We start from the raw sequence: 25,643 nt of genomic DNA, 5'->3' as shown, positions 1-25,643 counted from the left end.
CGCTTACCCATCCACCCTGTCACTTCTCTGCCTATCTCTCCACATCCTCTCCTCCATCTGACTGCTGGTTTGATCTCTCCATCACCAGGCAGAGAGTGAGGGCCTCACACAGGTGTAGCAGTGCTGAGGGTTGAACGAGGGCCAGTCAGACCGCAGCCCTGCTCCCCCTGCGCTGCATACCCAGGCGGGTTGGGGGGCGGCTGCTCGAACAGGGTCTGGCTCTGTGCCCCCCTCCAGCCTCCCACCCAGACAGGCAAGGCTGGCGGCCCCCCGTGACCCCCCCAGAACATACACCCCGGTTCTCTGAGTCCCTGCCCCCCGGCTGCGAGGATGGAGCCACCTGCATCTGTTCATCCTGACCCTTACCCCTGGGGGAAGGTGAGGGCCCTGGAGCCAGGGGCTCAAGGTCCAGGTCAGCAGACTGGACCCAGCCTGCAGGGAGAGAGGGAGGCCCCGGCAGCAAGCCATCCCCACAGCCAGAGGCAGGGCCAGGGCGGCCGGAGACCCTAGGTGGCCAGCCCAGGGGACTCCAGACGGCCAGCAGCTCTGAAGAGTGAGGGGGCAGCCTGGGTGTGAGGGGCAGGCCCAGGAGGTGGCCCAGGAGGTGGCCGTCAGGAAAGCCCTACCCAGGGGCCTCCCCATCAGTGACCCCAGGCAGCAGGTAGCTCCCTTCTGGAAAAATACCATAAGCATAAACGGGGCTTTCAACAAGACGCAGAAGGTCCCAATGTGGAGACAGCACCAAAGCTGACACATCAACTTCCCTCCTGCAGAAGCGGGCCTCCAGTGCCCATGCCACACCATCCCCTCGACTCTCAGAGCCAGGACAGCCCTGGGGCCTCTGCACTCTCCTCTCCCTCTCCCTTCCCCCCTCTCCCTCTCCCTTTCTCTCTTCTCCTATCACTCTCCCCCTCTCCCTTTCTCCCTCTAAGTTTCCCCCTCTCTCTCTCTCTCCCTCCTCCTTAAAACAGGCATGGGGAACCTTTCCTCTGCCAAAAGTCCTTTGGATATTACAGTCTCATTCATGAGACATATCAACTTAAAAGTCAGCACTCAGGGTTCAGGCCCTGGAGCAGGATGACAGAGGACAGCGGGGCTGAATCATCATGTGGAAACTGGGAAATGTCATGGATGTACAAATTACTGTATTTACTGTCCACCATAAAACATTGATCCTCCAATACAAGATGAAAAACAATCAGCACATAGGGGCTGGGCATTGCCACACCTGGCTCCGATCACCATTTCCATGCCCGAGGAGACCCAGGTTCAAGTCCCCAGTCCCCACCCACAGGGAGAAAGCTGCACCAGTGCTGGGAAGGGCTGCGAGCAATTCTCTCTCTCTCTCTCTCTCTTCATCTCTGTCCCTCTCCATCTATCTCTCACCCTCTCTCTCTCTCTCTCTTCATCTCTGTCCCTCTCCATCTATCTCTCACCCTCTCTCTCTCTCTCTCTCTCTCTCTGACTCACCCTCCCCTGTGGATGTCTCTCTGCCTTTACCCAATAAAAGGAGAGAAAAAAGGAAAAATGGATACAACAGAGGCTTAGGCTCAGAGGGGTGGGGCTGGGTCCTCTGGCTTCCCAAGCCCTCCACCGCCAGGACCCCTCAGCCCCCAGCAGTTCCCGACCCCCACATCCCTGCCCCCCATGCCCCGCGCCTCGCCTTACCTGGACTGGGGGAGACATGTAGGCCGCTCAGGTCCTTGGCCAAGCCGTTGGTCTTGGGGCTGGCGATGGGGGCGCAGGCAGACGTGGCTCGGGGTGGCCTCTTCCCGGGCACCTTCACTGTGGTCCTCAGCAGGTCCACCTCCTTGCCGTGGATGTTCTGCATGTAGTCCTGTGAGGACAGACAGCCAGCGTCACAGGCGGCCGGGCCCCCGCTCCAGCCTCCCCTCCCACCCGCGAAAACAGAGGAACGTGGGGGCAGTGGTCTCCGGCCTCTGATCTCCCCTCCGGGGCCCACCCACACCCCTGCTACAGGGAGATACAGCAGAGGCTTCTGGCACAGGGATGGAAACGGGCGGGAGAGAGACAGGCTTCTGCAGGAAATAAGCCACAGGGCTGACACCAAGGTCCAGTCAAAATGGATGAAGAGCTGGGTAGTAGACAAGGGACTCTGAGATTTATAGGAGAAAACGTTGGTGAAACCGTGGAGGAGCCTCACATCAAAGGCGTGGCTGGAGACTCACCCCCTGGCCATGGGAGTGAAAACAAGAGTAAATACATGGACAGCGTGGAACGAAAGAGCTTCGGCACAGCAGACGCAGAGGAGAACCAGGCAGCCCGGCAAACGGGAGACGCATTTGCGCCACACACTAGATGAGCGACGGGTAGCAAACATGGTCACAGAGTCGCACAGAGCTACAAGGGGAGCAAGGACAACCAGTAAACGTGGGCCGGAGAACTAAACAGTTTTCTAAAGAAGAGACACGCGGCCCACAGACAGGAAGAAACGCTCCACTTCACCCATCATGGGAGAAAGGCCAATCAGAGGCACACTGAGACCCGTCTCCCGCCTGGGAGAAGGGCTCCACCAACAAGCAGGGGAGCACAGGTGCTGGAGCGGCCGGGGGAACAGGGACTCTGCCCACCGCTGGGGGGATGCCGACGGGCAGCCCCTGTGGAGACCGTGTGGACCGTCCTCAGACGAACAAACATGGAGTCCGAGAGTTCCTGAGTTCCCCAGTGACAGAGTTCCTGAGTTCCGGAGTTCGAGAGTGCGAGAGTTTCTGAGTTCGAGAGTAAGGGAGAGGGTTCCTGAGTTCCAGAGTAAGAGAGAGTGCTTGCGCCGCCGCAAAGAGACAGCAGAGTTCTGTTTGGTGATTAGTTTGTCTTAGTTTGTGAATCGTTGTTCCTGAATAAAGAAATACAGCTGCCCTGCCCAGCCGTTGTCTCCGCGTCTCTGTTACCCGCCGTGAAGCAAGCCCGGCCAGAGCCTCTGAAAATTTTAACAACAAATGGCGACCCTGACGACCCAGCCATCCCACTCTGAGACGTGTGTCCGCGGACACTCAGACACTGATTAGAGGGACATGGCCTGTGTCCACAGCTGCACTGTTCACAGCAGCCAGAGTGGACGCGGCCTAGATGCCCGTCCCCAGGCGGCTGGGTGAGAAGTTCTGGGATATAGACTCCGTGGAATACTACTCTGCCATCAAAAGGATGATATTGTGTCCTTTGGGACAAAATGGATGGAACTGGAGGTGATGATGCTTAGATGAAAGACAGCTATCAGGTGGTCTCACTCATGTGGAATCTAGAGTGGGCAGGGCGCTCTGGGTCTGCGAGGCACCTGGCGGAGGAGAAGCTGGGACCTGGGACATGGAGCAGGGTTCCCCGCTCATGCAAAATGTGGGGTGACAGTGACTGGTCTCCAGAGCAGAGTTGGGACGGGCTGGGGAGGAGGCTGGGTGGAACTGACCCCAGGCCTGATGCCCACTTCTGACGTGGGTCAGAAGCCTCCTCCAGGGAGGACCACAGGGAGCACCTGAGGAGGAGGCCCTCCCCCTCACAGGGAAGTGTCCTTGCATCAGGGCCAAAGGTCAAGGTCAGTTCCAACCACCCAGGAAGGCTGCTTAAGGCCCACGGGTAGCACTTGGTCCTACGTTTTAAAACCAAGGCTTTGGGCCTGGGTGGTGGCGCCCCTGGCTGAGCGCACACGCTACAGTGGGCAAGGACCCGGGTTCGAGCCCCTGGTCCCCACCTGCAGGGGGAAAACTTCCTGAGTGGTGGAGCAGGGCTGCAGGGGTCTCTCTCCCTCTCTCTCTCTCCTCCTCTCAACGTCTTTCTGTCCTATCAAATAAACAAATAAATGTCTGTTTGTCTTTTTTTTCATTCCAGGACAGCGGCATATACAGTCAAGCTCACACAACACCAGGCACAAGGACCCGGGTTCAAGCCCCAGTCCCCACCTGCAGGGGGAAAGCTTCACGAGTGGTGACGCAGGGCTGCAGGGGTCTCTCTGTCTCTCTCCCTCTCTCCCCCTCCCTCTCTCAATTTCTGGCTGTCTCCATCCAATAAATAGATAATAAAAAAAAAATTAAAGGCTTTGAGGCTGAGGATAATGAGACTCTTGGTTTTGAAATCACCCACTTAAAGCTGCGACTTCCTTCTTTCATGCTGATTCTTAACAAATTAAAACACACGAAGGGGAGCTTAATTGAGCGTCCAGGCTGTGGCTCTCTGTGAGCTAGGGCCCTGAGGGGCGTTTCCGGCAGAACCGCCAGGACACGTCCCGGGGAGGAACTGCAGGGCAAGGTGGAGACTGTCCGCTGCCTGGATTCGAACCCGGAGTGGGGGTGTGTGTGTGACTCCTGCTTATTTCTTGCCCGAGGAGGCGCGTCAGGTCTTCCAACGAGACTAAACAAAGAGCCGGGCGCCACCCCGGGCCTCCTCCTCCTCGGCCGGCCGCCGGTGTCACAGGCCCCGGCCCGCTGGCTCGCCCGCCCCAGCCCCAGCCGGGGAACGGGAACGGGTGGGACGCCGAGCCGGCCGGCCGGAGAGACCGGGCTGAGTCCCCGCCTTTGAAGCCCGCCACCGGAGGAATCCAAGCCACCAGCAAACAATGTCGCCCAACCGCCCGCCCGGCTCCGAGCTGGGGGCCGGCTGCGTGAGATAAAGACAAGACGCGGAGAGTTTGATATGCAAATGGGACGGTGGCTCCCGCCCCGCGTCGCCGGCGGAAAATGCTGATGGCAGATAAAAGGGGAGAAAGCCTTTAACAAGGCATGAGGGCAATTCAAAAGCAAGTACTTTTAAACAGCACTTAACAAGTCCCCAGGGCCCACTCAAGAGCCCGGCCCCCCAGAGGTCCCGTCTCCTGCCCTCAACAGCTTGAAGAAGTCGTAATTGCCACGCATTTGCATTTCTCGCCTCCGCTGTCCCGGCCCGGCCCGGGGATTATTTTTCCGAGAGCGAGAGCGGGCGGGCAGAGAGAGCCCGGGAGAGCCGGGCGTCCCGGAAGGAAGCTCAGGCCCGCTTGCCGCCCCGCCCGCCCGCCGGCCGCCCCGCCTCTGTTTGGTACATCTCGCTGCTAATTATGTTGCATCTATCGCCTTACACTTAATTAGCTGCATTAATGTGATTCCTTTTCACATAGTCGAGCAATTAAGAGCTATGATTGAGTTTCATTCAATTAGCCTCAACAAACATGCTAATTGATGTCCCAGATGCAAAAGCAGGAGAGAACCTGCCAGCGACCCAGCCAGGGCTCCGCAGACCCCTCGCCTCAGCCTGCCCACTGGACCCGGGCGCCACAAGAGGGCCCCTCCGCTGGGCCCCCGAGTGAGCTGCGTCGGCCGGTGTGTGCTGGGCTTCCGGACGGGCTCCCTCCTGGGGAACAGGCTCCCCAGACTGGAGGGGACACCCCTGGTCCCCGGCCTGGAAGGTTCTCGGCAGACGGCGATGCCAGCTCTGGACGACGGCACAGGGAGGGAGCCCCAGACACAGCAGTCCACGGAACCCCTAAAAACACTTCCTCCCGCGGGGCCGGGCAGGGGGAGCAGCCCCTCCCCAGGAGCTGGGGGGCGGGCAGGACTATGGAAGGATGGCGGCTCAGGGGTCTGGTGGGGATGCAGCCGGCTGAGCGATTAAGTGCACACGTTACCATGTGCAAGGACTTGGGTTCCAGTGCTCCCCACTCCCCCCAAGTCCCCATCTGCAGGGGGAAGCTTCACAGGCAGCGTAGCAGATCTGCAGGTGTCTCTCGCCGTCTCTGTCTCCTCCTCCTCACTCAGTTTCTTTCTGTCCTAATAAAAATTAGAAAGAAAAAAAAAAAGAAAAAAAATGGCTACTGGAAGCTGTGGATTTGTAGTGCTAGCACTGAGCCCCAGCAGCCCCGGTGCTAAAAATAGAGTAGAATAGAATAGAGTAAAATAAAATAAAATAAAATAAAATAAAGAAAAAAGGACAGTGCTCCATCCCACACCTCCTTCTTCAAGCAGAGACACCTTCATTTTCATAGAGAAATAAAAAAAAAGGAATAGAAATCTTTGGACCCCCTCCCCCCAGTTCTGGCTTCTGACGGCCTGAGTGTCAAGGACTCAGAGTCTGTCTGTCATCTGTGGCCTGAACTGTGAGCAGGGCCCCTGCCGAGCACACCGGTGGTCTCTGCAGCACCAGCAAGGACTCTGGGGAGGGGTCTCGGGTCCTGCTGCAGGTGGGGGAGGAGGGCCTGGGCTAGGAAGGGAGTTTTGCAGAAAACTGAGGCATTTACAGATGGACCAACAACTGTATTTACTGTTGACTGTAAACCATTTATTCTCCCAATTACAAAAAGAGAGTTAAGAACAAATGCACTACCGTGATGGCTGCCTGGCCCTGCCATGGCCCAGCTCACTTGGCGCGGCTCAGAGTGGGGTCCCCGCCACAGGCCACCTGGCCCCGCTGCTGAGCTGGTGCTGATGGGGCTCCTCGGGGCGTCGGGGGCTCAGCAGAGCCAGGCAGGCTCCTGGCGGCTTCACCCAGAAAACATGCCAGCCGAAAGGGGACGGGAACAGCACCCTGGACTCTAATGGGGTCCGAGCTGGGTCCCTGACATTCCTCCTGACAGGTGCTGCTGTTCCCTCTCCCTCTCCCTCTCCCTCTCCCTCACCCTCTCCCTCTCCCTCTCCCTCTCCCTCTCCCTCTCCCTCTCCCTCTCCCTCTCCCTCTCCCTCTCCCTCTCCCTCTCCCTCTCCCTCTGCCTCTCCCTCTCCCTCTCCCTCCTCTCCCTCTCCCTCTCCCTCCTCCTCTCCCTCTCCCTCTCCCTCTCCTCTCCCTCTCCCTCTCCCTCTCCCTCTCCCTCTCCCTCTCCTCTCCCTCTCCCTCTCCTCTCCCTCTCCCTCTCCCTCTCCCTCCTACTCTCCCTCTCCCTCTCCCTCCTCCTCTCCCTCTCCCTCTCCCTCTCCCTCTCCCTCTCCGTCTCTTTCTCTCTCTCCTTGCTCTCTTAAGTAAATGGGGAACACACAAAACCGGCTGTGCTCTGGCCGTTGTTATGAAACAAGCTGTTTACCAGTTATCTGCCGGGCTCAGATGCCCTGGGTTTCCAGGTGACGGCACGGCGGCCTGCTGGCAGTCACTCTGTAAAAAGCACTTGTCAGCTGCCCACTTTGCTGGGGGGGCACTGTGCCCGAGGGCCACAGAGATAGTTCACTGGGCAGAGCACATGCACAGGACCCGCCGTGAGCCCTACACCTCATGGGTGGGGAGGCATGGCTGTCGGGAGCGCAGTGCTGGGTGCCACCCTCCTGACTTCTCTGACTGGATGACAAACCCTGAGTGGTGGAATCCTGCAGGTCCCAGGTCCCACTTCCGCTAAAGAAAGAGAGGAGGAAAAGAAGAATGAAAGGAAGGAAGGGAGGAAGGGAAAGAAAGAAGGGAAAGTCCAGGTAGTGGCACGCCTGGTTGAGCGCTCACATTACATCCCACAAGGACCCAGGTTCAAGCCCCGGCTCCCCACCTGCAGGGGAGTCGCTTCACAGGCGGTGAAGCAGGTCTGCAGGTGTCTGTCTGTCTCTCCCCCTCTCTGTCTTCCCCTCCTCTCTCCATTTCTCTCTGTCCTATCCAACAACGATGACATATATAACAACAACAATAATAATAACAACAATGAAACAACAAGGGCAACAAAAGAGAAAATAAATAAATAAATATATATATATTTAAAAAAAAAAAAAAAGGACAAATAGACACCTGGAGCGGTGGATTCACCGTGCTGGCACTGAGCCCCAGCGGCAAGCCTGGTGGCAGTAAGTCCGAGTCAGAGGCAGCGAGCCTGGGAGGACAACTTCAAGACGAAAAACCCAGAGGAAGTCACAGATTGAAGATGCCAATGGAATTCCAGGATCTGCCTCGGACCCAAGCTCGCGGGTGTGGCCCTCATCAGGAGGAGAGGGACCGAGCCACCTGCGGGTGTGACCGTTGCCAAGGGACAAGGCCTGGCCCGGCTGACTTCTGCACACTCCACTGGGGACACAGAGAGGCCGGTCAGGGCCTGGAGGGCGGGGAAGGGGGCTCCGGCCAGGGGTGGGGGTGCCCGTCCAGAGATGGGTGATTCTCTCATTAAGTCCAAGCAGCAGGGAAGGCCTAATTGAATTAGGAGCACACTCCTGGCGTGGGCTGTGTAGCGGACAGAGCAGCTCTTTATCCTCCGCAAGAAAGGTTTTCTCATTTGAGGTTAAATTGAATATCGCGAAGTGAGGCCCAGGCAGCTGAGGATGCACGAGTGCAGACGGCCGTGCCCGTGTCCTCAGCCTCCTCAGCCGGGGCCGTGAGCAGTGCTCAGACAGCACCCGACCTCAGCATCCCAGCCAGGCTTGGCTCAGTCATTACCCCGGGGGATGTGAGTTATGGCTGCCCAGACGAGGTTACGTCTGTGGGAGACACTCACAGCCAGAGCGCAGGCCTGTGCCCCAGGCCCCAAGTTCCGTCCCTGGCGCCACTGCAGGCCAGAGAAGAGCCAGGCTCTGCTGTTCTGCCCTGCTTTGTGAATAAATGAAATAAACATCTACAGTGAGGCAGAGGGAGCAGTGGTCGCACGGTGCCAGGGCTGCCTTCAGTGTGGTGGGGGCAGGCTTGAACTCAGGGTGCACAGGGAAAAGCGGCGCAGGGTCCCTGAGCTAGTGTGCTGGCATAAGTGACCGAAGACAAGGAAGCCTGAGCCGAGCCCACGCCCACGCCACTCCACTGTCTCTGGACCAGAAGCAGGGCAGAGAGGGCCGTGGCCAGGCCCCCAGCCCTGAGCCCCGAGCAAAAAGCCCTGAGCCCCTGAGCCCTGAACTCTGAGACCTGAGCCTTGAGCCCCTGAACCCTGAGCCCAGAGCCCTGAGACTGTGCTTGAACCTTGAACAATAAGCTTCTGAGACCTGAGTCGTGACCTAGAAACCCTGAATTTCTAAACTCCTGAACCCTGAGCCCTTAGCCCCATAAGTCCTAAGCCCTGAGCCAGGAGCAACCCAGAGCCCTGAGGCCTGAACCCAGAGCCCAGAGTTCTTGAGCCCCTGAGTCCTGAACCCTGAGCCCTAGGCCTTTGCCCCGGAGCCCAGAGCCCCTGAGCCCCTGAGCCAGGAGCCCTGAGCCCTGAGCCCCTGAGCCCTGAGTCCTGAGTCCTGAGCCCAGAGCCCTGAGTCCTGAGCCCTGAGCCCTGAGAACTGAGCCCCTGAGCCCCTGAGCCCCTGAGTACTGAGTCCTGAGTCCTGAGCCCCTGAGTCCTGAGCCCTGAGCCCCTGAGCCCTGAGCCCTGAGTCCTGGGTCCCTGAGCCCCTGAGCCCTGAGCCCTGAGCCCTGAGTCCTGAGTCCCTGGGTCCCTGAGCCCTGAGCCCTGAGTCCCTGGGTCCCTGAGCCCTGAGCCCTGAGTCCTGAGCCCTGAGTCCTAAGCCCAGAACCCTGAGCCCAGAACCCTGAGCCCTGAGCCCTGAACCCTGAGCCCCGGAGCCCCTGAGTCTCTGAGCTCCTGAGCCCTGAGTCCCTGGGTCCCTGAGCCCCTGAGCCCTGAGCCCTGAGCCCTGAGCCCCTGAGCCCTGAGCCCTGAGTCCTGAGCCCTGAGCCCTGAACCCTGAGCCCCTGAGTCCACGAGTCCTGAGTCCTGAGCCCCTGAGTCCCTGAGCTCCTGAGCCCTGAGTCCCTGGGTCCCTGAGCCCCTGAGCCCTGAGCCCTGAGCCCCTGAGCCCTGAGCCCTGAGCCCTGAGCCCTGAGCCCCTGAACCCTGAGCCCCTGAGTCCTGAGCCCTGAGGCCCTGAGCCCTGAGCCTCATGTGAAGCTGGTCCCCCTGGCCCCATCTGCTTGTCCTGCGTCTCTGTGCTCCCACCAGCTGCTGTTTCCCTGTCCTCTCCTTTCCCCTGCATGGAGCCCTCATGGCAGCACCAACAGGCCCATCTCCAGAGCAGTCGGCTCTGTCCTGAACCAGGATTCCCTGGTGTCTACAGCCCAGGAGCTGAGGAGCTGAGGAGCTGAGGACGCCTGCAGAAGCTTGGGGCAGAGGTGGGGAGAGGGAGAAAGTGGCAGGGAGAGGCGAAAAAGAGAGAGAAAGAGGGAGAGAGAGAGGGGACTGTAATTCCTCCAGGCAAATGAGGTGCAGCGGAACTGCCCACAGATGGGATGGGGTCTCCCTGCCTGTCCCTCCATCATGGGATGGGGTCTCCCTGCCAGTCCCTCCTCCAGCATGGGATGGGGTCTCCCTCCCTGTCCCTCCTCCAGCATGGGATGGGGTCTCCCTGCCTGTCCCTCCTCCAGCATGGGATGGGGTCTCCCTGCCTGTCCCTGCTCCAGCATGGGATGGGGTCTCCCTGCCTGTCCCTCCATCATGGGATGGGGTCTCCCTCCAGTCCCTCCTCCATCATGGGATGGGGTCTCCCTGCCTGTCCCTCCTCCATCATGGGATGGGGTCTCCCTGCCTGTCCCTCCAGCATGGGATGGGGTCTCCCTGCCAGTCCCTCCTCCATCATGGGATGGGGTCTCCCTGCCTGTCCCTCCAGCATGGGATGGGGTCTCCCTGCCTGTCCCTCCTCCAGCATGGGATGGGGTCTCCCTGCCAGTCCCTCCTCCAGCATGGGATGGGGTCTCCCTGCCAGTCCCTCCAGCATGGGATGGGGTCTCCCTGCCTGTCCCTCCATCATGGGATGGGGTCTCCCTGCCTGTCCCTCCTCCAGCATGGGATGGGGTCTCCCTGCCTGTCCCTGCTCCAGCATGGGATGGGGTCTCCCTGCCAGTCCCTCCAGCATGGGATGGGGTCTCCCTGCCTGTCCCTCCTCCAGCATGGGATGGGGTCTCCCTGCCTGTCCCTCCACCAGCATGGGATGGGGTCTCCCTGCCTGTCCCTCCTCCAGCATGGGATGGGGTCTCCCTGCCTGTCCCTCCATCATGGGATGGGGTCTCCCTGCCTGTCCCTCCTCCAGCATGGGATGGGGTCTCCCTGCCTGTCCCTCCTCCAGCATGGGATGGGGTCTCCCTGCCAGTCCCTCCAGCATGGGATGGGGTCTCCCTGCCAGTCCCTCCTCCATCATGGGATGGGGTCTCCCTGCCAGTCCCTCCTCCAGCACCAGCATGGGATGGGGTCTCCCTGCCTGTCCCTCCTCCATCATGGGATGTGGTCTCCCTGCCAGTCCCTCCTCCATCATGGGATGGGGTCTCCCTGCCTGTCCCTCCATCATGGGATGGGGTCTCCCTGCCTGTCCCTCCATCATGGGATGGGGTCTCCCTGCCAGTCCCTCCTCCATCATGGGATGGGGTCTCCCTGCCAGTCTCTCCAGCATGGGATGGGGTCTCCCTGCCTGTCCCTCCTCCAGCATGGGATGGGGTCTCCCTGCCTGTCCCTCCTCCAGCATGGGATGGGGTCTCCCTGCCAGTCCCTCCAGCATAGGATGGGGTCTCCCTGCCAGTCCCTCCAGCATGGGATGGGGTCTCCCTGCTTGTCCCTCCAGCATGGGATGGGGTCTCCCTGCCTGTCCCTCCATCATGGGATGGGGTCTCCCTGCCAGTCCCTCCATCATGGAATGGGGTCTCCCTGCCAGTCCCTCCAGCATGGGATGGCGTCTCCCTGCCTGTCCCTCCTCCAGCATGGGATGGGGTCTCCCTGCCTGTCCCTCCTCCAGCATGGGATGGGGTCTCCCTGCCTGTCCCTCCTCCATCATGGGATGGGGTCTCCCTGCCAGTCCCTCCTCCAGCATGGGATGGGGTCTCCCTGCCTGTCCCTCCTCCAGCATGGGATGGGGTCTCCCTCCCTGTCCCTCCTCCAGCATGGGATGGGGTCTCCCTCCCTGTCCCTCCTCCAGCATGGGATGGGGTCTCCATGCCTGTCCCTCCTCCAGCATGGGATGGGGTCTCCCTGCCTGTCCCTCCATCATGGGATGGGGTCTCCCTGCGTGTCCCTCCTCCAGCATGGGATGGGGTCTCCCTGCCTGTCCCTGCTCCAGCATGGGATGGGGTCTCCCTGCCTGTCCCTACTCCAGCATGGGATGGGGTCTCCCTGCCTGTCCCTGCTCCAGCATGGGATGGGGTCTCCCTGCCTGTCCCTCCTCCAGCATGGGATGGGGTCTCCCTGCCTGTCCCTCCTCCAGCATGGGATGGGGTCTCCCTGCCTGTCCCTCCTCCAGCATGGGATGGGGTCTCCCTGTGTGTCCCTCCTCCAGCATGGGATGGGGTCTCCCTGCCTGTCCTTCCTCCAGCATGGGATGGGGTCTCCCTGCCTGTCCCTCCTCCAGCATGGGATGGGGTCTCCCTGCCAGTCCCTCCTCCAGCATGGGATGGGGTCTCCCTGCCTGTCCCTCCTCCAGCATGCGATGGGGTCTCCCTGCCAGTCCCTCCTCCAGCATGGGATGGGGTCTCCCTGCCAGTCCCTCCAGCATGGGATGGGGTCTTTCCAGCAGTCCCTCTTCCCGGTCCTGTTGCTGCCAGCTCTGGCCCCTGGGACAGTGGTCTGGGACATTGTTGTGGACACGTGTCAAGGACCCCTAGGATCTGGCTGCTCTGACTGCCCTCAGGCCTGTGAGGACCAGGACAGTGGCCAGCTGCCCAGCTGGCAGTCACCTCCCTGGACAGGGGGTTCCTTAGGCTGGGGCATCCTCTCACGCAGGGAGACAGAGGGTGTGACTTCCTTATAGGGAAGACACCCCCCAGGGAGACAAACAATGTTCCCCCCAGACCTATTTCCCCTCTGCCTTTTATCTTTATTTTCCTGGCTGGGGGAGGATGTTCTCAGACATCTTTATTGCAAGAGACTGTCTGGAAAAGACGCAAAGGAAAGGGCTGTTGTGGGGAGGGTGAGGAGGGGGCTCCCCAGGCCAGGCCGGCAGTCAAAGGCAGGGGCTCTGCAGGCCGGCACTCGGAGGCAGGGTCCGGTCTCGGAGCAGCTGACTGTAAGTGCCCGTTGCCCTGTGGCAGGGCTAGTGTGGCATAGAATGTGCATGGCTCATTAGACCCAGCGGCTTTGGGGGGGTCCAGAGCAAGCAGCCCCTGGTGGCCACCCAGAGCCCAGAGGTGGCTGTGGGTCACAGAGATCTTTCAGTTTTGACGTAAATTGCTCTCTGATAGGGCTCTGGTGGGGACAGGGTGACACCAGGGCGGCCACCCCCTTCCCCAAGGACCCAGAGATGGAGGCTGCTCGCCACCCTGGCGTCCACTCTCCCCATGGTCAGTGCTCAGTCAAGACTAACCATGAAGGGGTGATCTCCACAATGAATGAACCAGAAAACAAGTGATGGACGGGAGCTGAGTGGATGGGGGCTGAGTGGATGGGGGCTGGGTGGACGGGGGCTGAGTGGATGGGGGCTGGGTGGATGGGGGCTGGGTGGACGGGGGCTGAGTGGATGGGGGCTGGGTGGATGGGGGCTGAGTGGACGGGGGCTGGGTGGACGGGGGCTGAGTGGATGGTGGCTGGGTGGACGGTGGCTGGGTGGACAGGGGCTGGGTGGATGGGGGCTGGGTGGACGTGGGCTGAGTGGATGGGGCCTGAGTGGATGGGGGCTGGGTGGACGGGGGCTGAGTGGATGGGGGCTGGGTGGACGGGGGCTGAGTGGACGGGGGCTGAGTGGACGGGGGCTGGGTGGATGGGGGCTGAGTGGACGGGGGCTGGGTGGACGGGGGCTGAGTGGACGGGGGCTGGGTGGACAGGGGCTGGGTGGACGGGGGCTGAGTGGATGGGGGCTGAGTGGACGGGGGCTGAGTGGACGGGGGCTGGGTGGACGGGGGCTGAGTGAATGGGGGCTGAGTGGACGGGGGCTGGGTGGACGGGGGCTGAGTGGACGGGGGCTGGGTGGACAGGGGTTGGGTGGACGGGGGCTGAGTAGACAGGGGCTGAGTGGACGGGGGCTGGGTGGACGGGGGCTGAGTGAATGGGGGCTGAGTGGATGGGGGCTGGGTGGACCGGGGCTGAGTGGCTGGGGGCTGAGTGGATGGGGGCTGGATGCTTGGGGGCTGGGTGGATGGGGCCAGGTGGATGTTCTTTCCATCACAGGACTCTGTGACCTTGTGTCTGACCCCAGGCTGCAGCATATAGTGGGTGTTCACAGAGACGCACCCGCCAATCTGGAGGGTCTCTCAGCCGAGCGGCCTTGGCCCAGCCCAGCAGTCCAGGCCCACCCGCTGCTCAGTGCCAGGGGACGGCTCTGTCTAGTGTCCCCAGACACATCCATCCTGATTCTCAGGGATGGCTCTCACCCAGGCTCCCTGTGTATTGTAACAGCTCCTGAGTGTCTGTGGAAGCAGACTCCCTTAGGCCACGGTTGATGCCCAGAGAACAGGCGGGCACAGCCTTGCACCTACAGACTGAGAGGTGCTAGCCCTCCGCAGGCCAGAGGCCAAAGCTGCCCCCAAGGACTGCCGGGACCTCCCCTCCTCACCCAGCAAGGCCTTTGAAAGGCCAGAGTCCTGGGCCAGGTGGTGACACCCTCGGTGAGTGCAAGGGCTCAGGTTCGAGCCCCTGCTCCCCACCTGCAGGGGGGAAAGGTACAAGCAATGGAACAGGAAGAGATCTTTTTTATTTCTCTCTGCCTCCATCCCATAAATGAATAAATAAGTAAAGTATCAGAACATAAACAGAACGCAGGGCTCCAGCGTCAGGCGAGCGCCACACGTGTTTCACACTCTGATCTAAGCCGCAGGTGGGGCCAGAAGGCCACCCAGCAGCCTTCCACCTGCCTGGTGGGTGAGGGCCTGAGCTGCCCAGGGAGCAGCAGAGACTGGACAGGGAGAAGCCCTGGGTGGTAGGCCCCTGGCTCTTCCATTTCTTCACAGAAGAATGGGCTGGGGGTGTGGATCCATCCACCTGCCAACACCCATGTCCAGCGAGAAGCAATGACAGAAGCCAGAACTCCCACCTGCTGCTCCCCATAGAGAATTTGGGTCCAGGCTCCCAGAGGGGGAGAAATGTCAGGGAGATGCCCAGAGGGCTCTGAGCCCCGACTCCATCAGGACCCGGAGAGAGAAGAGGAAAAGGAAGGACACTCGGAAGGAGTCGCAGGTGGAGGTGTGACTGAGGAAGGAGAGAAGGCAGGAGCAGAGGAGAACGGGAGATGCATATAAATATAGGCAGTTCTAGAAATACTAGCCAGCCCGTGTCTGTGAGCTGGGAGAAGCACGGCAGTTTCCAGTGGAGGGGACAGGACGCAGAGACTGGGGATGGGGCGGGTGGAGTTAGACCCATTATCTTGTAATTTTGTAAATCAATATTGCATCACTAATAAAAAATATAAGCCAAAAACAAACCAACAGAAACAGGCCAGGCAATTCCTCTCCTGGAAGGCTATCCCCGGGCTCAAAAGCTCTTATCTGAAGAGACCAGAGGGCAGAGGGCGCCCACACTCACAGCGGCTTCTGCCAGAGCTGAGACCTGGACACAAGCCGGGTGGCCATCATGGAGGAGTGGGGAAGGAAGCTGTGGTCTAGATACACTGTGGAAAAGTACACGGCCCTGAGAAAGAATGGCAGCTTGAACCCTGAATGCATGTCTGTTATGTCATATAAACTACACACATGTTATGTATACTTTAAATTCTGGTTTTACAGAAGTCCCAGGTTCAGTTCCCCACAGCACCATAAACCAGAGGTGAGTAGTGCTCTGGTTTAAAATATATATATATATATATATATATATATATATATATATATATATATATATATATACACACACACACATATATTCCGGTTTACCTATTTCTGTGAAAGAGAGAGTGAGAGAGAGACAGAGTGACAGGGCCCTGTCCAGCTTGAGCACAAGGCGGAGATTGGACCCAGGGCCTCAGGCCCGCAAGTCCTGTGCTCTGCCGGGCCGAGCTGTCTCCGGGCGGCAGCACGGCCCACTGAGGGGCTGCACCTGAGCCCCCAGGCCGAGACGCCTGGCGCCCCGGGGGACTCACGTGGAGGCTGGGGTGGTAGGTCAGCACGCCGTTGTCACACAGAGTCACGTATTTCTTCTTCCACTCCTTGTTGAGGGACTTCCCACTCCGCTTCAGCAGCACGCCCTGCAGGGACACAGCCAGCACCGCTCACACTCGGGGTGGGCAAGACACCCACGGACCGCCCCCGACCTCCACCCCAGGGACACCCAGGGGACCCTCCCCGACCTCCACCCCAGGGACACCCAGGGGACCCTCCCCGACCTCCACCCCAGGGACACCCACAGACCGCCCCCGACCTCCACCCCAGGGACACCCACGGACCCTCCCCGACCTCCACCCCAGGGACACCCACGGACCCTCCCCGACCTCCACCCCAGGGACACCCACGGACCGCCCCCGACCACCCCAGGGACACCCATGGACCCTCCCCGACCACCCCAGGGACACCCACGGACCCTCCCCGACCTCCACCCCAGGGACACCCACGGACCCTCCCCGACCTCCACCCCAGGGACACCCACGGACCCTCCCCGACCTCCACCCCAGGGACACCCACGGACCCTCCCCGACCACCCCAGGGACACCCACGGACCCTCCCCGACCTCCACCCCAGGGACACCCACGGACCCTCCCCGACCTCCACCCCAGGGACACCCACGGACCCTCCCCGACCTCCACCCCAGGGACACCCACGGACCGCCCCCGACCACCCCAGGGACACCCACGGACCCTCCCCGACCTCCACCCCAGGGACACCCACGGACCGCCCCCGACCACCCCAGGGACACCCATGGACCCTCCCCGACCACCCCAGGGACTCCCCCGGACCCCCCCGACCACCCCAGGGACTCCCAGGTTCCGTGCCCGGGTCCTCGCGCAATGACACATCTCTTTTTACTTGTTTATTTTTGCAGCACGGCTACTTCTTCTCTAATGCAGTGAGGCGCTTTTTAAACCAATATTGTTCAGTCTTTATTTTATTTGATAGAATAGAGAGAAACTGAGGGGAGGAGAGAGAGAGGAAGAAAGGGTAACACACATGGCCAAGCGCACACAGTACGAAGCACAAGGACCCACACAAAGACCCGGGTTCGAGCCCCCAGCTCCCCACCTGCAGGTGCCAAGCTTCACACACAGTGAAGCAGGGCTGCAGGTGTCTGTCTGTCTCTGCCCTCTATCTCCCTGTCCTCTCTCAGTCTCTCTCTTCCTGCCCAATAAAATGGCCTCAGGAGCAGTGGGTTCGTGGTGCTGGCACCGAGCCCCAGTGATAACCCTGGAGGCAAAAAAAAGGGGGAAGGAGAAACAGAGAGACACCTGCAGCCCTACTCTACTGCCTGTGAAGCTTCTGGCCTGCAGGCTGGGAGAGGGGCTCGAACCTGGTCCTTGCACGTAGTGACACCTTATTCCACCAGGTGCACCTCTGCCCGGCCCCAAAAACACTTCAAAAATGAAATAGAGTCAAGACGATGACAAGGACGTGTAGACCTCTCTGTTCTGACACGCTGCCCAGCGAGCTCACACAGGAAAGTCCGCACGCAGTGCTCGAGCTTGTGGGGGGCCCCTCCTCGGGAGAGAATGTTCACCCACCCCACCTCGCCGTGTTTGCAAATAAGCGCCTTCCACTCCCGTCGCCCGTCTCAGGATTTTAATTTATTAAAAATGAAATCCCATTTGCAAACGGAGCGCCGGCGTTTAAGAGATGAATCGTGTATAATTTACTTTAATCCATTTTTAATGGAATCATATTAGGGCTTCGTGAAAAGCCACTCGGCACAGGGGAGCCGCCACTCTGGAGGAGACTGTGCCCCGTCTTCCGCGATGACGGATGAGGATTTATTCTTGTCTTAACTACCGTTTCCTCGCAGGCCTCTGCCCAGGTCCCGGCACCCTGGGGACAGCCACGGCCGGCCGGCGCTGGACTCAGGGCTGTCGCCGACCCTGCCTCCCGGCTCAGGAAGACACCAACAGGCTGCACCGTGTCCCTCCTGCCCATCCACCCCAACCCTCCTGCCTGACAGCCTGTCCACCCCAGCCCTCCTGCCTGGCTGCCCACCCACCCCAGGCCTCCTGTCAAGCTGTCCATCCAGCCCACCACTCCTGCCCAACTGCCCATCCACCCCATCCCTCCTGCCTGTCTGTCCAGCCCACCCCTCCTGCCTGTCTGTCCACCCCAGCCCTCCTGCCGGCCGCCTGTCCCTCGTCATACCCGTCACCCTGCTCTGGAAGGCCCTGCTCTCTCACTGCCCATGCTCAGCATGGAGATGGCCGGAGACCCTGGACCACAATGGTCACCTCTCCAGAACTCAGAGAGGGCAGGCCGCCCTCACTTGATTCCACACTCCAAGGGGAACCCGGGGACCAGCCTATCCTGCTGCCGTACCCCAGAAACACAAAGCAGGTAAAATTCGGTGAGCAATTCAGACGACAGCGTAAGGCCTCCTGCCCAAAGTCTGCCCAAGACTATGACAACACTGGTGCTCTTCTCTTCATGACACAAAATGCTTCACAAATGAGCTAGAGGGAGCTGGGGCACAAACCATAAGATTTACAACTTTTTCCCAAAAAGAGGTTGTAAGAGTGAAGATGCTCACAAGTGAAGGCCCGGCAAGGCCTTTTCGGTTTTTTTAGTTGTTTCCTGGAAGGCAGAGAATGAGAAAGAGACAAGAGACCCCACAGCCCTGCCCACCCTCCACGGGCTCCCTGGGTGCTGTGCCTGGTGCTGAGAGAGGAGAGACCCCACAGCCCTGCCCACCCTCCATGGGCTCCCCGGGTGCTGTGCAGGGTGCTGAGAGAGGAGACACCCCACAGCCCTGCCCACCCTCCATGGGCTCCCTGGGTGCTGTGCAGGGTGCTGAGAGAGGAGACACCCCACAGCCCTGCCCACCCTCCATGGGCTCCCTGGGTGCTGTGCAGGGTGCTGAGAGAGGAGACACCCCACAGCCCTGCCCACCCTCCATGGGCTCCCTGGGTGCTGTGCAGGGTGCTGAGAGAGGAGACACCCCACAGCCCTGCCCACCCTCCATGGGCTCCCTGGGTGCTGTGCAGGGTGCTGAGAGAGGAGACACCCCACAGCCCTGCCCACCCTCCATGGGGCTCCCTGGGTGCTGTGCCTGGTGCTGAGAGAGGAGACACCCCACAGCCCTGCCCACCCTCCATGGGCTCCCTGGGTGCTGTGCAGGGTGCTGAGAGAGGAGAGACCCCACAGCCCTGCCCACCCTCCATGGGCTCCCTGGGTGCTGTGCCTGGTGCTGAGAGAGGAGAGACCCCACAGCCCTGCCCACCCTCCATGGGCTCCCTGGGTGCTGTGCAGGGAGCTGAGAGAGGAGAGACCCCGCAACCCTGCCCACCCTCCATGGGGCTCCCTGGGTGCTGTGCAGGGTGCTGAGAGAGGAGACACCCCACAGCCCTGCCCACCCTCCATGGGCTCCCTGGGTGCTGTGCCTGGTGCTGAGAGAGGAGAGACCCCACAGCCCTGCCCACCCTCCACGGGCTCCCTGGGTGCTGTGCCTGGTGCTGAGAGAGGAGACACCCCACAGCCCTGCCCACCCTCCATGGGCTCCCTGGGTGCTGTGCCTGGTGCTGAGAGAGGAGACACCCCACAGCCCTGCCCACCCTCCACGGGCTCCCCGGGTGCTGTGCCTGGTGTTCCCTGGGTGTCTGGGTTCTGAACATGGGGTGCAGAGGCCTGTGTGAGCCACACCCTCCCCGTCAATTCCCAGCATAAACGCATTCTTAGCACTATGAGATTCAACAGAACTGTAGTTTCATAAGGGACACGCCAGCTGTCGGGGGTCTGGCACGTGGTCATCCACTAGCTGTGAGCCAGAGCTCCAGCTTCTGCATGGCCGTCAGCCAGGACCCCGGCATGGGCATCCCAGAGAAGTCTCACCCCAGGACCTCCCGCCCTGCAGAGATGCAGACACACAGATGGCACTGCAGATAGACGGCATGTTCTGAAAGGTGTGAGCAGATGCCCCTCCCCTACCCAGGTGGGGGCTCCGGGTCCCAGATCTCTGGCTTGCCCCTGCTCTCCCGCACTCAGAGTGATGGCAACACTGATGTTTTAAGAGTGGGGGCCTCGTGGAGGACTCCAGCATCTGTCTTCTCCAGAGCCCTGAAGCGGGCCTCTCAGTCTGAAGCCCAGCAGACGCATCCCCTCAAGGGAGGCTTATGATTGATGTCTGCTGGGGGGGGGGGGGGCAAAGGCCTTGCTCAGCTGGCCTGTGGCCGTGCCGGGGGGGCTGAACCTGTAGCCCTGGGCCCTGGGCCCTGCAGGTCCTGTTCTCTTATGCTGAGCTGTTCCCCTGCCTGAGGCAGCATGACTGCAGCATCCCTGCCCAGAGAGGGATCCAGGGGACTGGCCATTGCCCAGAGGGGCTGTGCCCTGCCCAGAGAGGGGTCCAGGGGACTGGTCGCTGCCCAGAGGAGCTGTCTCCTGCCCAGAGGAGCTGTGCCCTGCCCAGAGGGGCTGTGCCCTGCCCAGAGGAGCTGTGCCCTGCCCAGAGGGGCTGTGCCCTGCCCAGAGGAGCTGTCTCCTTCCTGCCCAGAGGAGCTGTCTCCTGCCCAGAGGAGCTGTGCCCTGCCCAGAGGGGCTGTGCCCTGCCCAGAGGAGCTGTGCCCTGCCCAGAGGGGCTGTGCCCTGCCCAGAGGAGTTGTCTCCTGCCCAGAGGAGCTGTGCCCTGCCCAGAGGAGCTGTCTCCTGCCCAGAGGAGCTGTCTCCTGCCCAGAGGGGCTGTCTCCTGCCCAGAGGAGCTGTGCCCTGCCCAGAGGGGCTGTGCCCTGCCCAGAGGGGCTGTGCCCTGCCCAGAGGAGTTGTCTCCTGCCCAGAGGAGCTGTGCCCTGCCCAGAGGGGCTGTCTCCTGCCCAGAGGAGCTGTGCCCTGCCCAGAGGAGCTGTGCCCTGCCCAGAGGGGCTGTCTCCTGCCCAGAGGAGCTGTCTCCTGCCCAGAGGAGCTGTGCCCTGCCCAGAGGGGCTGTGCCCTGCCCAGAGAGGGGTCCAGGGGACTGGTCGCTGCCCAGAGGAGCTGTCTCCTGCCCAGAGGAGCTGTGCCCTGCCCAGAGGGGCTGTGCCCTGCCCAGAGGAGCTGTGCCCTGCCCAGAGGGGCTGTGCCCTGCCCAGAGGAGCTGTCTCCTTCCTGCCCAGAGGAGCTGTCTCCTGCCCAGAGGAGCTGTGCCCTGCCCAGAGGGGCTGTCTCCTGCCCAGAGGAGCTGTGCCCTGCCCAGAGGAGCTGTGCCCTGCCCAGAGAGGCTGTCTCCTGCCCAGAGGGGCTGTGCCCTGCCCAGAGGAGCTGTGCCCTGCCCAGAGAGGGGTCCAGGGGACTGGTCGCTGCCCAGAGGAGCTGTCCCCTGCCCAGAGGAGCTGTCTCCTGCCCAGAGGGGCTGTGCCCTGCCCAGAGGAGCTGTGCCCTGCCCAGAGGAGCTGTCTCCTGCCCAGAGGAGCTGTGCCCTGCCCAGAGGGGCTGTGCCCTGCCCAGAGGAGCTGTCTCCTGCCCAGAGGAGCTGTCTCCTGCCCAGAGGAGCTGTCTCCTGCCCAGAGGAGCTGTGCCCTGCCCAGAGAAGCTGTCTCCTGTCCAGAGGGGCTGTGCCCTGCCTAGAGGAGCTGTCTCCTGCCCAGAGGAGCTGTGCCCTGCCCAGAGGAGCTGTCTCCTGCCCAGAGGAGCTGTCTCCAGCCCAGAGGAGATGTGCCCTGCCCATGTGTTGAGGGCTAGATCAGCAGGGACTGAACAGCCTGTCCCCTGCAGTGCAGGCAGCGCCATGAGGAGCCCAATTACCAGGCTGAGAGAGACAATTGCTTTTCTAAGCACGTCGGGAAAAGCTTTGAGCCTCTGCTCTTCAGACTCTGCTGTTCCGGAAAGGAGGCGCACCTGTTAGCCTGCCCGCATCATAGCCTCTGAGGTCTGAGTAGGATCTCTGCTTAGAGAGAGGCTGTGGATTCAGAGAGAGAGAGAGAGAGAGGCTATGGATTCAGAGAGAGAGAGAGAGAGAGAGAGAGAGGCCGTGGATTCAGAGAGAGAGAGAGAGGCTGTGGATTCAGAGAGAGAGGCTGTGGATTCAGAGAGAGAGAGAGGCTGTGGATTCAGAGAGAGAGAGAGAGAGAGTGAGGCTGTGGATTCAGAGAGAGAGAGAGAGAGTGAGGCTGTGGATTCAGAGAGAGAGAGAGACTATGGATTCAGAGAGAGGCTATGGATTCAGAGAGAGAGAGAGAGAGGCTGGAGAGAGGGGGGAGAGGCTGTGGAGAGAGAGAGAGAGGCCGTGGATTCAGAGAGAGAGAGAGAGAGGCTGTGGAGAGAGAGAGGGGAGGGGGGGCTGTGGATTCACAAAGGCCATGGGGAAAGGAGGCTCCACTGAGAGTCTCTCACCAGGGTCTCTTGCAGCTGGGGCTCCCGACTGAGCACCCGGCCCGCCCTCCTGTCGGCCACTGTGGTCTCTCTCTCTCTGAAAAAGAAGGGGCAGAGGCTGCAGCTCTACTTTATAGCTCCTGAGACCCCCCTGGTGCTGTGGCCGGGGAGGCATGGATGCAGGTCCAGGGGTGTGATGGGGAGGGGAGATAGAGAAGGAGACAGAGAGAAGACGGCAGCCCCCTCCCCGACTTCGCTCGTGACCTTCCCCCTGTAGGTGGGGGCTGGGGGCTTGAGCCCAGGTCCTTATGTCTGGCAATACATGCACTTAACTTGGTACACCACTATCTGACCCCTCCACTGCCATTTTTAAACTATCTTTTCTCGTATTTATTTACTTGTGTTAAGATGTGTCTGGTGTCAGCGCTGGGTACTGGTGCCACTGGGGATGGAACCTGGGGCCTCCTGCAGGCCTGAGCTCCCGTCAGCCTGTCCCCTGGCCCTGGGTTCGAGCTCTGGCATCAACGGGAAACCCCATGGAGGGTGGTGCAGCAGGACTGCGGTCCCTCCTCCCCTGCCCCCTCCCTCCCTCCTCCTTTCGCAGGGAAACAATGAGACGCACAGGCAGGTGGGGGGCACCCAGGGGTGGGGGGGCACCAGCCCCCAACAGCAGTCCCCGTGCCTCATCTGCCTCCTGCCGTGTGGGAGCGGAGATGTTCCAGATATTTCCGTCCCGCCCTGGGCCTGGTGCAAGGTGTCTGTAATTGAGCCGTCAGATGGCGGGCGGTGACCCACTTGTTAGCGCCGGGCCTCTGCAGGGTCGGCGGCCCGGTGACCGGGCTGTCATTAGCCGCAACTTCCCTGCCTCACCACCGCAGGAATCACAGGGCCGCCCTTCAAAGCCGCCGGCCGCAGCCTCCGGAGCTAATCACCCACAAACCCTCTCTGGCGGCAGTAATTGGCTAAACCCGGCTCCTCTCCAGAGCACGGCAGTAATTTCGGATAATAAAGCCGGAATTATTCGGCTAACTGCCCGGATGCGCGCTCGGTGAGAGACACTTCACCTTTAATCATGACGACAAGGGGCAGGTGCAGCCGGCAGGACGGACACCCCCTCCCAGAGACGGCCATGCGGACGTGGGGGGCGTAAGGACTGCACGCCATCTAGTCTGCACTTTGTGGGCGCGGGGGGCCAGGCAGGGACCTTGCAGGGCCCACAGCCTTCTGGGCGGGAGTCTCCCAAGAGAGGCAGAGACAGAGACAGAGGGGGAGAGAGCACACAGCTCTGCACCAGCACCGAGGGGTCTGTCCTCTCTCAGCACCCTGCACAGCACCCAGGGAGCCCATGGAGGGTGGGCAGGGCTGTGGGGTCTCTCCTCTCTCAGCACCCTGCACAGCACCCAGGGAGCCCATGGAGGGTGGGCAGGGCTGTGGGGTGTCTCCTCTCTCAGCACCCTGCACAGCACCCAGGGATCCCATGGAGGGTGGGCAGGGCTGTGGGGTCTCTCCTCTCTCAGCACCCTGCACAGCACCCAGGGAGCCCATGGAGGGTGGGCAGGGCTGTGGGGTGTCTCCTCTCTCAGCACCCTGCACAGCACCCAGGGAGCCCCATGGAGAGTGGGCAGGGCTGTGGGGTCTCTCCTCTCTCAGCACCCTGCACAGCACCCAGGGATCCCATGGAGGGTGGGCAGGGCTGTGGGGTCTCTCCTCTCTCAGCACCAGGCACAGCACCCAGGGAGCCCATGGAGGGTGGGCAGGGCTGTGGGGTCTCTCCTCTCTCAGCACCAGGCACAGCACCCAGGGAGCCCATGGAGGGTGGGCAGGGCTGTGGGGTGTCTCCTCTCTCAGCACCCTGCACAGCACCCAGGGAGCCCATGGAGGGTGGGCAGGGCTGTGGGTCTCTCCTCTCTCAGCACCCTGCACAGCACCCAGGGAGCCCATGGAGGGTGGGCAGGGCTGTGGGGTCTCTCCTCTCTCAGCACCAGGCACAGCACCCAGGGAGCCCATGGAGGGTGGGCAGGGCTGTGGGGTCTCTCCTCTCTCAGCACCCTGCACAGCACCCAGGAGCCCATGGAGGGTGGGCAGGGCTGTGGGGTGTCTCCTCTCTCAGCACCCTGCACAGCACCCAGGGAGCCCCATGGAGGGTGGGCAGGGCTGTGGGGTGTCTCCTCTCTCAGCACCCTGCACAGCACCCAGGGAGCCCATGGAGGGTGGGCAGGGCTGTGGGGTGTCTCCTCTCTCAGCACCAGGCACAGCACCCAGGGAGCCCATGGAGGGTGGGCAGGGCTGTGGGGTCTCTCTCTCTCTCTGAAATAAATTTAGCAATGGCAGGGAGAGCTGGTCCGAGAGCCCAGTGCCGGGCCGTGCGTGTGCCCCTGATCCTGTGCCTGATGAACCCCCAGTGCCCACCAGAGGCCATTAAGGAAGATGAAAAGGGATTCACCCAGCTCTCTGATTCATCACATGAGAAAATAAATCTGTGGATGCCGCCCGGTGACGCTGCCGGTTTGGCAGGACAGCTCGGTGACGGCGGCCGCCGCCCCTGTCAGCGGGTTAAAAATGGGCTTGTTGTTTCAGGGCAGAGCTGGAGAGGCTGTGAAGTGCATTTCACGCCCCATTTCCTGTAACATATTAGCGGCTCCAGTCATCGGCAAGTAAGGATTGTCTCCTCCGTGTGTCAGGATGGGGTGGGGGGCGCCTCAGGGCCCGGGGCCATGTGGTACCCCCGCCCGGCAGCGGTCTGTGCCGCCCGCACCCCTGCCCTTGGCGGCGGGCACACCCCCACCCGTGTGCCTGGAGAGTGTGGCAGGCCAGTGGGCTCGGAGGTGACAGCCCACCACCCCGGCCTCCCCCCACGTGCTCGGCTCCCACCCTGACCGGGTGCGAGGGGGACGTGGGCTAGCCGCCCATGATCACCACAGGATCTGCTGCTCCGTGAATGCGTCAGAGCCATCATAATGCCATGCTGAGCACTTCAATATTCTCCTGGGGGCTGGGAGGTCGGAGATGGGGGGCCGGGATGGGGGATGGGGGGCTGGGGCCATGGGGCCAGGGGTGGGTGGCCAGGGAGCTGGAGGGCCAGGGATGGGGGGTGAGGGGCCGGGGGCCAGGAAGCCGGGGGGCCGGGGCCTGGGAAAAACAAACTGCAAAGCTGAAACCCAGAGCCCAGTTCCTTCAAGTTGAGCTGATTTGCTTCTGTGTCTTTTCTCAAGGATGGGGGGGCCTTTCAGACTACTTTCATTGTTTATTTATTTATTATTGTTTTAATTAATTAAATTTGATAGCACAGAGAGAGAAATTGAGAGGGAAGCAGAAGATAGAGAGAGAGAGAGAGACACCTGCAGCACCGCTTCACCACTTGTGAAGCTTCCCCCCTGCAGGTGGGGAGCCGGGGGCTTGAACCTGGGTCCCTGTGCCTGGGAACAGGTGTGCTGATGCCTGGCCCCCAGACCACTTTTATCACACAGGCAGAAGCAGAAGGGGAGGTGCCGCAGAAC

The 25,643-nt window shown here is 61.2% G+C and overlaps 1 protein-coding gene across 7 annotated transcripts in view; it reads right to left on the bottom strand.

Annotated features, from left to right (window-relative positions):
* The window catches only part of AGAP1 (ArfGAP with GTPase domain, ankyrin repeat and PH domain 1), a 196,726-nt gene that overhangs the window by 81,224 nt on the left and 89,859 nt on the right, over window positions 1-25,643 (bottom strand). For all 7 annotated transcript variants that reach the window (XM_060193540.1, XM_060193542.1, XM_060193546.1 and 4 more), the window contains 2 exons: window positions 15,828-15,932; window positions 1,669-1,837 (listed from right to left, as the gene is read on the bottom strand). In XM_060193540.1, the coding sequence (XP_060049523.1) occupies window positions 1,669-1,837; window positions 15,828-15,932 (274 nt within the window). The remainder of the gene's footprint in view (window positions 1-1,668; window positions 1,838-15,827; window positions 15,933-25,643) is intronic.

The sequence above is a fragment of the Erinaceus europaeus genome, chromosome 7 (genome assembly GCF_950295315.1).
Source record: "Erinaceus europaeus chromosome 7, mEriEur2.1, whole genome shotgun sequence".
In the NCBI taxonomy this organism is placed as follows: domain Eukaryota; kingdom Metazoa; phylum Chordata; class Mammalia; order Eulipotyphla; family Erinaceidae; genus Erinaceus; species Erinaceus europaeus.
The sequence above is the reverse complement of the archived record's forward strand: the minus strand, read 5'-3'. Positions and strand labels throughout refer to the sequence as shown.